General features: G+C 35.5%; 2 protein-coding genes across 2 annotated transcripts in view; both read right to left on the minus strand.

Annotated features, from left to right (window-relative positions):
• Window positions 1–1,673: 1,673 nt before the first annotated feature.
• On the minus strand, window positions 1,674–6,138 carry LOC137657605 (uncharacterized). Its single transcript, XM_068391962.1, has 2 exons — window positions 4,724–6,138; window positions 1,674–3,977 (listed from the first exon to the last, which is right to left on the minus strand). The coding sequence occupies exons 1-2, from the start codon at window positions 5,430–5,432 to the stop codon at window positions 2,986–2,988; spliced, it is 1,701 nt and encodes a 566-aa protein (XP_068248063.1). The 5' UTR covers window positions 5,433–6,138; the 3' UTR covers window positions 1,674–2,985.
• A 5,842-nt stretch (window positions 6,139–11,980) lies between these two features.
• LOC137658054 (KRAB-A domain-containing protein 2-like) overlaps window positions 11,981–12,450 on the minus strand; it is a 1,346-nt gene continuing 876 nt past the window's right edge. The window contains exons 3-4 of the mRNA XM_068392768.1: window positions 12,412–12,450; window positions 11,981–12,252 (exon numbers count right to left, since the gene is read on the minus strand). The exon at window positions 12,412–12,450 is cut by the window's right edge and continues 21 nt beyond it. Of these exons, the coding sequence (XP_068248869.1) occupies window positions 11,981–12,252; window positions 12,412–12,450 (311 nt within the window). The remainder of the gene's footprint in view (window positions 12,253–12,411) is intronic.

Raw genomic sequence — 12,450 nt, forward strand, 5'->3', positions numbered from 1 at the left:
ATTTTATACGGCCTATTTCTGATATTTTTTAGGGCCTATTTCAAATAGCTTTCTCCTTTTCGGTCAATTTCAAATTGTTTTTTTTTTTTTTGGCCTATTTCAAATAGTATTTTTTGTGGCCAATTCCATTTTTTTTTCTTTACAACCTATTTCAAATAGTTTTTGTTTTGGCTTTTTACTTTACTGCCTATTTCAAATATTTTTTTTTTTTTGCCTCTTCCAAATAGTTTTTTCTTTCTCCTTTACTACCTATTTCAAATAGTTTTTGTTTCGTCTCTTTACTTTACGGCCTTTTTCAAATAGTTTTATTAAGGCCTATTCCAAATTGTTTTTTTTTTCCTTTACGACCCATTTCAAATAGTTTATTTGTTTCGTCTTTTTCCTTTACGGCCTATTTCAAATAATTCTTTTCCTCGACATCATATTTAATTTTTTTTTTTCATTTACAGGCTATTTCAAATAGTTCTTGTTTTGATTTTTTGCTTTACAGCCTATTTCAAATAGCTTTTGCTTTGGTTTTATTTCCAGCCTATCTCAAATAGCTTTTGCTTTTTTTTTTTTTTTGCTTTACAGACTATTTCAAATAGCTTTTGCTTTGTTTTTACTTTACAGCCTATTTCAAATAGCTTTTGCTTTTTTTTGCTTTACAGCCTATTTCAAATAGGCTTTTGCTTTGTTTTTTGCTTTACAACCTATTTCAAATAGCTTTTGCTTTGATTGTTGCTTTACAACTTATTTCAAAGTTTTTTTTCCTTTACAGCCTATTTCAAATGTTTTGGTTTGGTTTTTCTTTACAGCCTATTTAAAATAGCTTTTGCTTTTTTTTTTGCTTTACATCCTATTTCAAAGTTTTTGTTTTGTATTCTCTTTACAGCCTATTTCAAATGTTTTTGTTGTTTTTTGCCTTACAGCCTATTTCAAATAGCTTTTGCTTTGTTTTCTGCTTTACAGCCTATTTCAAATAGCTTTTGCTTTGTTTTTTCTTTACAGCCTGTTTCCATTTTTACCGTTATGGCCTATTTCAAATAGTTTTGGTTTTATATTTTTTCCTTTACGCCCTATTTCAAATTCATTGTCTTGAAAAAATATGATCTCTTGTCTTATCTAGAAAATGGCTTTTGACGAACATTCTGTCAAAGCAAAAGTTTGTAAATTAAAGTTTTTTAATTAAGGAGACAATAGACATTCAACACTCCCATTGACGCACCGAATTAAATATGCAAAAAAGTCTTCATATAATAAAAAAAAGAATTGAGTATTCACTTCAATTTTTATATATATTAGAATTATGAAATATGGGTTTTAATTACATGGTAAAGGTTAAGAAGAACAAAATTAAGTTTTCGATTGTTATCTTACATATTCTTAATACTTTTTGTAATACATGTTCAGCGTATTATCAGAATAGGATGTAGAAGAAAACATAACGCAAAAAGTCTAAATGTAGTATCTCTGCTGTATAATAAAAAGCAAATGTCTGACTATATATATATATATATATATATATATATATATATATATATATATATATATATATATATATATATATCACATTTATATATATTGTCACAACTTCTGCTTTCCACTTGATTATTCATTCATAAATTCTCAGTAATGAGGGCAACACTTCATGTAGGTATAGTAGATATATTAGGAGAATGATCAAATTAAAGTTAAAATTAAACAGACTTTACTTATTTTAAATCACGTATAAATATATAACAATATAATAACAAATAATCACTTAATAAACACTAGAAACAAGTGAAGAATTAGCCACCGGATAACGAACTCAAAAGTATTAACTTGAAAGAGCTTGGAAGTAAACATTTCCAAGGATTACATACGTAAAATAACAAAAGGTAATTTCATTCATGCTGTCCGCTACGATCAGCAATCAATAGATGGCGCTTAAGTTATACACAATAATAGGTGTAATTAGAAATGCTAGATAATGATAGGAGGGTTATTATAGTTCCCCCCTGTTAGGAATGAAATTATGACAATCTTATTGACAAATTTAGTGAATTGTGGTTTTCTGTCCAAGACGTGATAATGCGTCGGCGATGGTGTTGTTTGATCCTCGAATGCTGTGGATCTCAATGTTGTAAGACGACAAGATGTATGACCATCGAAGAAGTTTCTTGTTGTTAAGCTTTGCCCTTTCGAGGAAGGTAAGGGGTTTGTGGTCATTGTAAATGACGACACGTGCAGCTCCTTCCAGATATGGACGAAAATGAAGGACAGTTGCAACAAGACTATATAATTCTTTCTCGATGGTAGGCCATCCTAGTTGAGCGCCTTTGAACGCTCCTGAGTAATAAGATACTGGCAGCAGATGTTCCAACAAAGGAGGAAAAGTACTGGTCCCATTGATTTCTTGCAGTAGGACACCACCAAATCCAGTATTACAAGCATCGACCTGTATAAAAAAAGGTTTAGTAAGATTAGGCGCTTGCAACAAAGGAGATGAAGTCATGAATAACTTTAGCTGCCGGAAGGCCTTATCGTGATCCTGTGTCCAGTGAAACCTTACTTTGCTGGATGTCAATACATGTAGAGGAGAAGTTATGATGGAAAATTTAGGACAAAACTTTGAATAATATGACACCATACCTAAGAAAGTTTTGAGTTCTTTTTTATCACTAGGAGTGGGGAATGAAGTTATAGCCTTTACATTAGTATCCTTGGGTAATATGGAGCCACTGCCAATGACATGTCCTAGGTATGTAAAATGAACTCTTGGCTAAATTAATAACTAGGTTAGCTTCCAGGAGTCTTTTGAAGAGTTCTCTTAAGATCTTGAGATGTTCGTCCCAGGAGATACTAGCAATTACGATGTCATCCAAATAGACATACACACCCTCCAAACCACGTGTAACTTCATGGACCATCCTTTGGAATGTAGCTGGAGCATTAGTCATCCCAAATGGCAAAACTTTGGTGCAGCCAAATCTAGTTTTAGTAAATACTCAACCTCAGCCTTCAAGCTGGTAATAAACGATGGGACACCCGATAAAAAGGTTGACGAACGGGATTGGCGTTTGGTTCTAGCACAATATCATGTTGCACCAAGGTACAGCAACCAGGAGTGTCTGAACATATTGCAGGATAAGACTTCAGAACAGCCTCTAATTCTTCCCTTTCCACCTTAGGAAGATGACCAAGATACTGTGAAAGCAAAGAAAGAATCTGTGAATTACTAGCATCTTTCCATGACAAAATATGATTATGAGCCAAAGTTTCTTCTTCTTCTGGCTCAAGAGGAGCTAAAAGTTTATCATTATCAACTGCCTCGGGTACTATGTTTTTAGGGGTAGGAGAAGTCTCGATGGGAGTAGTTATCCTCGAGTTGTGAGTGGAGTGATCAGTCTCTCTACTTATCAGGTGAACTGCCTGTGGAGAAATCTTTGCAGATTGGTATGGTTTTATAAGATTAATGTGCACTAACTGGCTAGGCTTCCTTTTATCTGGAGTTTCAATTGCATAAGTTGTTTTAGAGACCCTTTTAGTGATTTTATACGGACCCATAAATTTTTCTCTCAATGGAGCTCCTGGAACTGGTCGATATACAAGTACATCATCTACTTTAAAAGTTCTAATTTTGGCCTTTTTATCGTAATGGTTTTTCATTCGAATCTGACTGTTAGTTAAATTCAGATTGGCAAATTCATAAACATGGTCAAATTTAACCTTAAGACTTTGGAGGTATTGCGGAATACTTACTTGCTGGTCTTTGTAAGTACCTCTTAGGATGTTTTCTTTTACCATACTAAGGTTTGTCCTAGGTCTGCGGCCAAACATCATCTCGAAGGGAGAAATTCCAGTCGATTCATTAGGTGTACTCCTAAGTACATACATAAGCAGATCCAGGTCTTCATCCCAGTCTCGTCCAGTTTCACAAATGTACTTGCGCAGGAGGTTTTTAATGGTCTGGTGTACTCGTTCGAGGGCTCCATTAGTCTGAGGGTGATAAGCTGAAGCAAAAATATGAGAGATGTTTAACTGCTTTAAAGTTTGCTTAAACAAATCACTAGTGAAGTTTGTCCCCTGATCACACTGAAGCTCTTTTGGAAAACCAAAAATGGTGAATATTTTAAGAAGATTAACAATTATTGTTCTAGCAGATATGTTTTTATAGGTACGGCTAAAGGAAATCTAGTAGTTGGACACAACAAGGTTAAAATGTACTCATTTTGTTTCTTAGTTTTGGGAAGTGGACCAACACAATCTACAATTACCTTTTCAAAAGGAGAATTAGGTACTGTAATAGGAACTAATGGTGCTGGAGGTATTTTCTGATTTGGTTTACCAGTTACCTGGCAGGGATGGCAAGATTCTATGTGGTGCTTTACATCAGCTTTCATACCAGGCCAGTAGTAATCGTCCAGCAAACGCTTATAGGTTTTGGAAATGCCTAGATGAGACTCTGCTGAATGAGCAAGATCCAATAAGGCTGCACGAAGATTTGAAGGAACTACAAGCTGGTAACTATCATGTCAGGAATTTTGTCCTGCAATCTTCAAAGGTCTATAACGTCTCATAAGGATGTTATTATCAAGATAAAAATATGGTAACTTACTTTCATCAACGTCATCTTTTACTTTATCAAAGTATTCTTTCAAACTATCATCAGACCTTTGATACTCTACAAATTCATCTGAGGGAATATCAACAAGATCAGCAAGGACTTTTTCACCTAAGGTACTTTGATCCACCTTACCTGTGTGTTCAGTGTCGCTAGAAGTTGAGGTTGTAGACCTGGTGACTACTTGGCAGGGAAGCTCTACCACCGGAGAAAGCTCTTTGCAAGCTTTTTCGATCACTACTTCAGGCTGCGTAATGATAAGACTAGGAGTACCGTTAGATTGAGCCAAGTCATTACCAAGTATCATGTCTATGTTCTTGCAAGGCAGGTCAGAATCCAACAAGGCGACATTAGTTGAACCTTTAAAATAAGGACAATCAAGAGAAATCTGTACAATAGGTAAAACCTTTTGACAAGTCAAATCTGACACAGTTACATACTGATCTGTTGGTTTAGCTAAATCTTTTAACTTTGAGCTAATGATAGTTTGAGATGACCCTGTATCTCTCAAAATTTGCACGGGAATATCATTTACTTTACCAGGATATGTAAATGCTGTAAAGTCTGATAGAGGTTGAGCACAGTGAAGAGTCGTTTTATTTGCAGTATTCCCTGATTTGGGTCCTTGTGAAAAAGCATTAGGAGAAGCCTTACCATGAGATGCTTTGCATTTGGGACTAGGACAGTCTTTAATATGATGACCTTCTTTCTTACAAAAAGTACAAACCTGTGGGGAAGATGAAGGTGAGGACGAATGTGGTTTAAGTTTATGAATGAGATGGTAATCATCAGCTAATAGGGCAGCCCTTTTGCCATCTTTTTCTTGTTTTTCTCTAATAAACATTGCCACATTAGCTGGAATACGCCTCAGGAATTCTTCTAAAACTATTAAATTCTTTAATTGTTCTAAAGTAGTTATTTGTTCCTTATCTATCCATTTATTAAACTGCTTCAACTTCAATGTGAAAAACTCTAGATAGGTTTGAGCTTGGTTCTTCAAAGTTTGTCTGAAGACTTGTCTATACCCTTCTGCTGTAACACTATAAGCATCTAATATGGCAGTTTTAAAGATTTCATAATCCCTTTCTTGGACAAGTTGTGCTGCCACATATGCAGCTTTTCCTTTGAAGGAGTTTCTGATTAAGAGAACATATTGGTCTCTAGGCCAGTTGAGAGACGTTGCAGTGTTTTCAAAAGTAATGAAAAAAACATCAGGATCTTTTTCATCGAAGACAGGCAGGAGTTTGCGTGCTTTACTAAGGTCAAAAGCATCGGGTAGCTGTTTTTCTGCCAACCTTTCTTCTATTCTTATGGCTGATATTTCCTTTTCCAACAGAACTTTTTCTTTACGTTCTATTTCAAGTCTTCTTTGCTCAGTTTCTACTGCGGCATTTGCAGCTTCAAGCCTTTTTTGTTCAGCTTCTAGTGTTAACTGCTGCAGTTCAAGTTGGAGTTTCAATTTCACTATCTCTGGGTCTTCAGTTACAGTAACAGTACGAGCAGCACCTCGTTCAAGTGTTAAAGGCCTTAAGGGAAGAGCCTCTTCTTCAGTTATGTTACCATTATTTATCAGGAAATCTAATATCTTTCCCAATAGTTCAGCTTTCACCACAGCATGACCTACAGATATTCTAGCCCTTACAGCTATTTGGCGAAGCTGGTCCTTTTTAGCTTCCTGTAGTGTATTTAGGTGCTCCCTGGGTGCACCTAAAAATTTCTCAAGATCAAAAGGCATCTCTCAATACTGATAAAATGGAAAATATCACTGGAAATTATATTACTACTATACACAAGCTTTAAGACTTAAAAACGTCAGGGCATTCATGGATTTATGGTGCGAAGGCACTCACAAACCAGAGGAATTTCCTTAATCCTTAAGTCCTACAATGTACAGAAATTCACTTAAATGAACAAGGCTTTAATAATCCATGCCAATCAGAAAACTTGGTTCACCAATAATGCAAAACCACCAATAATCTTGAATAAAATATTTTTAATGAAGTAAATAATTGGAAGTACCAACAGTTACCTGAACAAGGAATAAACCTTTAAATATCCATCGAGGTGGAACGAAGTTCTTGACCACGTGGTCGTAACAATATCCAGCCGAAATCCTTGAAAGAGCGAAGGTCGTACCCTGAGTAAGAGGAGCAGAAGTTCCTAAGGAAGGAATCTTCAATTCCTTATGATGAGGTTTTGAATGCCTCGAAGCACCTCGAGAAGTTGGGGCGACTATGAAGATATCGCTAAGCGATGGTAGTCAACAGAGTCGAGGGTTAAAAGAATGACGAATTCTAGGATGCCATTACCCTGCCTGCACGTCCTCCAAAATCTCGATGTATGCTTAAGATGACGTGTAGCAACACGACATTCTCTAGGTAAAAGTGTGAGCGCGCTGGAGAACACTATCCGGTGGTGGTCAGTTATAAACTAGCAAAATATCACTAATACACTACACTCATGTTGTCCATCATTTTAGAGAAACAACAAAATGAATTTCACAATCCGTCAAGATCGAGCGTAAGCGTAACACATACGTAAGTACATCCCGGACAGGCCCCCAATTTGTCACAACTTCTGCTTTCCACTTGATTATTCATTCATAAATTCTCAGTAATGAGGGCAACACTTCATGTAGGTATAGTAGATATATTAGGAGAATGATCAAATTAAAGTTAAAATTAAACAGACTTTACTTATTTTAAATCACGTATAAATATATAACAATATAATAACAAATAATCACTTATTAAACACTAGAAACAAGTGAAGAATTAGCCACCGGATAACGAACTCAAAAGTATTAACTTGAAAGAGCTTGGAAGTAAACATTTCCAAGGATTACATACGTAAAATAACAAAAGGTAATTTCATTCATGCTGTCCGCTACGATCAGCAATCAATAGATGGCGCTTAAGTTATACACAATAATAGGTGTAATTAGAAATGCTAGATAATGATAGGAGGGTTATTATAATATATATATATATACACACATATATATGTTACAAGCAAACTGTGTAACCAGATGCCTAAAAATTTTAGGCATTTCGTGAAATGACTGATTCACTTGGGGATTTCGCGAAATGACTGAAATTTAGTAGTTCTTATTACACACTTTGCCTAATAGAATTCAGGCAAACTGTGTAATTCTGGTATTTGTTTGCAAATACCACTTTTATGTGGTTTTAAGTATATATGGGTGTTGACACGGATTCTTATACACTGAAAGTTGGTTTTGAATATTTATGTTATAATTAGTATTGATTTATGCATATCTGGTAAACATTTCCATATAATTTTCATATATTTCATTTCCATATAAATTGTAGCCAGAGTTGTTTCAAGCACAGGTGTTCAATTTAAATTTAAGTACCTGAGAAGTTAATTCAGTTTTGTTTTAAATGGCCCCTTTCTTTGATTTCTTTCAACTATGTGAGCAGGTAATTCACTCATTTTGATTTCTTTTAACCATATGAGCATAATATTCAACAAGTAAGTACCCTGATCAATATAAGCAGTTTTAGATTATAGTTTGAAAAAATTTGGAATGTAGATTTAACTAAAACTAATATCATACTCTTAATATGCAAACTTCACAACGGAGGCTGTCGACCTGTTCAAGTCCTACTGCATTACCTGCCAAGAAAAGACAAAAAGAACCAAGACAAAGGGAGTTGTGGTTCGGCTCTTACTTAGGATTTAAATTCTCGCTGCCAAGTCGATTTAATTGACATGCAGTCATCTCCACAAGCCCAACATAAGTGGATTATGTTGTACCAGTGCCATCTGACCAAGTCTGTCATCCTACGCCCACTCACATCCAAGAGAGTAGCTGAGGTTACTTTTCAGCTTTTGGGTATCTTCTTATTGATTGGTGATCAATGCATCCTACAATCAGATAATAGATCTGAATTCACTTCCTATGTGGTTCGAGAGATGAAGAATCTCTGGCTGCATCTTGTGCATGGCAAGCCCCTAGAGAGGCACAGAGTCAAGGTTCAGTTGAACAGGCCAACTCAAACATCAAAGACATGCTGACTGCTTGGCTCTCTGACAACAACACCCGAGATTGGTCCCTAGGCCTTCGTTTTGTTCAGAACCAGAACTCATCATACCATTCAGGGATCAAGAGTACTCCCTATTCTACTTTGCTTGGAGAGAATCCAAAAGATGGACTCTCTTCCACTAGCTTGCTTCAGGAGGTCATTGACCTCCTTAGAGATAGAAGATGATCTTGCAGCACTAGGAGCCCAGCCTCCTACTGATCCAACTGACAAGCCACTCGAGGCCTCTGAGCCAGTCATCATCACCACGCAGCCATCCTAGTCCCTTGATGTGTTAGTCACCATCTTCACCTATCCACCCCAGGTCCACTTAGTTCAGCACCGCATATTGCATGAAGACAACAAGAAATTTCCAAGAACTGCAAGAGGACCAGAAAGGGTCAAGAGTGCCAAGCAGAACGTATGGTCAAATGAGTAAGATCGACTTAAAAGATAAAGGGAGGATCCAAAAAATCTTCTAGGAATCAACATGGAAGAAAATGAAAATAACCTATACAGTATTGGGGTAAGGGCGGTGATACTAAGGACTAAATTCATAAGGTTTGAATTCAACTTGTGCCCCCAACGATTGTTGAGGAAATCAACCAAGAACAGCAAGTATCTCTTCGTGAGGCACTGAAGAAAGGCCCTTTTGTCTAATTGTACATTTAATGAAAGAAGAAACAATATATGGTTTTAAGAAATATGTTATTACAGAATTGTTGCAACTAAAATACCCTAGAAATATTTAATCTACCTGCAAATATATACTATTTGACCTAAAATCCTTCCCCTGGCAAAAAAAAAGAAAGAAAGAAAAAAACATTGCTACTAAGATTCCTTAAGCATGTACAACATACAAGCAAATATACAATATTGACCTAAATTTCTTATGATCCAAGCATTTCACGAAATCCCTGGGCTATAAAACAAGTCTTTTCGCGAAATACCTGGAAATTTTAGTCATTTCGGGAAATGCCTAAGTGAATCAGTCATTTCACGAAATGCCTAAAATATTTAGGCATTTCACGAAATGCCTGGTTACACAGTTTGCCTGTATCATATATATGCTATAAGGTTTTGGGCTTATAGCATCCTGCTTTTTCAACTAGGGTTGTAGCTTTGCAAGTAATAATAAAAGTAATAATAACAACAACAAAAAAGCCTATTTTGTTACCTATTACTATCCCCCCAATAACAATAACACCAAGCTTCAGTTTTCACATTTCCCATTCTCCATTTTCAGCAGAACTGAATATTGGAGCAGAATTCTTATAAAAGACTCAACCACTAACAATAAACTACCAAAATATTAGAGCAGAATTCTTATAAAAGACTTAACCACTAACAATAAACTACCAAAATGAAAATTTGCATTTCTGCTTTTGTTAATACCCAGAGTGCAGAAGGAAGCGTTTCACAATAACAGACAAAATTCTCTTCATAATGGAAGTTGTAACAAGCAATTATCCTGAAAGCAACTTTAGCTCTCTCTCTCTCTCTCTCTCTCTCTCTCTCTCTCTCTCTCTCTCTCTCTCTCTCTCTCTCTCTCTCTCTCTCTCTCTTTTTTGCTGATCTGGGTTTTAGAAGGAAAAGTCCCCCCCCCCTCCCACACACACACACACACACAGAATTCCTTTCGTTATTGGAATATGAATGTTTTCCAACCTACAAATTATTCGAGCTTTTAGATAGTCCCCCCTCAACCACCGTGACATACCTCTCTCTCTCTCTCTCTCTCTCTCTCTCTCTCTCTCTCTCTCTCTCTCTCTCTCTCTCTCTTTCAGATTAACAAAACATTTCTAATGTAAGAAATCAAAAATTATCTCACATTTTACCTCAAAGTTATCTCACATTTTACCTCAAAATTATCTCACACTTTACCTCAAAATTATCTCACATTTTACCTCAAAGTTATCCAACATTTTACCTCAAAGTTACCTCACATATTACCTCAAAATTATCTCACATTTTACCTCAAAGTTATCTCACATTTTATCCCAAAATTTATCTCACATTTTACCACTAGGTTATCTCCCATTTTCCCTTCAAGATCCACTAATAAGTAGAATACTAATCAATAATAGAAGATACATACAAGGCTCAAAGTTTTTATTTTAAAACAAACAGATTGACAGATTTTTTGCCAAATCTTCTTAAACGGTAAACGGTTGGGTCACTGGTGGATGAAAATAAGTCGAAAATGCCAGTCCATTTGCCCCCCACCCCCCCAAAAAAAGTTAATTGTTTATATTTATATAAAGTATATTGTGAGCATTTCATCTTTCAAGAATGTATTGTAACACCGACATTATACCCTGGAACTTGCACGTTATGGGAACTCAAATATGATGCTAGAGTTAATGAAAAGATTCCATTATATCCACTTTTCATTGACGCATAGTGGAGGCCACAATGCGAAATATAGTGCACAGTTAGTTAAGATGGAAATATTATCTCATGTTACAAAATGGAAGATAATACTTAGGTAATGTAATTTTAATAAAATAACTTCAATTAACTATATATTATATATATTCCTTTTTGATTGGAGATACATCATATAATTAGATATATATATATATATATATATATATATATATATATATATATATACATATATATATATGTTACAGTCAATCTCTAAATCCAGACAATTTGTAAAGTGACTGATTATTTCAGTTAATTTGTGAACTGCCTAGTTCACCCAGTCATTTTATAAATCAGCTGAAAATCGCAGACAACATACAAAGTGACTAAAATTTTCATAGATTTTCTTGGCATAATGACTGAAATGATCCTGCTATGGATCACAACTCTCCGACCCCACCTGGCCGAGGAACGTGTGTGTGTGTGTGTGTTCTAAAATGCAACATTTTTATTATTATATCATTTTTTATTCTTACAGTTTAAACTAGAGTGGCACCTTAATGAACAGACAGAAAAACAAACCTGATTCTTGAGTAAAACTTTATTTTCTAAAACCTGAGGAACGAGATAATTACAAAATTAAAACTTTATTCTAAAATGCGACATTTTTATTATTATATAATTTTTTATTCTTACAATTTAAACTAGAGTGGCACCGACTATTGCACTTTTGACCTTCTTTGTAACATTTACAGCGATTTGTTTGACACTGTTTCTTGCATGCAGTACAGTTGCACTTAGCCTAACCTTGACCACCAAACCTAGATGATTGCTGTACTGCCTGACGAAGTCCTATTTCCTTGTCTGCACTTACTTCATCAATACTATACAGTTGATGGCTGCAGATATCAAATTGGCTACTACTATAGCGCACCTTGAGTATCCCATCTCTCACGCCTATTCGATATATGTCATTTTAGTTACGATCTAGGATAACACCGGCAACATTTCGTGGATCACCTTTCCCTCGATCAACTAACGGGATGGGAATTGTCATGTTATCTTCTGGATCACCTGGGAAGTGTTCTAAACGACTACGTTTGACCATGCGCTCAGCTTGAGCTAACTGACCAGCTAATGCTGTGGACCGTTGAAGTGCTATGTCTTCTTGGAGCTGATGAAGTCTTCCTTGAGGATTTTGGCCACAGGTTGGACTGACTGGATAGCCAGAACCCTCTGCTGAGTCATCTGAATAAAGGAAAACAAAGAATAAATGCAGTTACTTTTCTTTCCTTAATAAGAAAATAAAAAGAAATAATTAATGGTGATAGACTTGTCATGTAGTTTAAAATTTAACCAAATTAATTTTCAGTTACATTTTATAACAGTATTTTTTTCCATCTTTACCTGGCTGAGCGAAGTCTTCTGGTGAGTCATTTGGAGGAG

Source organism: Palaemon carinicauda, chromosome 18, assembly GCF_036898095.1.
Source record: "Palaemon carinicauda isolate YSFRI2023 chromosome 18, ASM3689809v2, whole genome shotgun sequence".
NCBI classification, from domain to species: domain Eukaryota; kingdom Metazoa; phylum Arthropoda; class Malacostraca; order Decapoda; family Palaemonidae; genus Palaemon; species Palaemon carinicauda.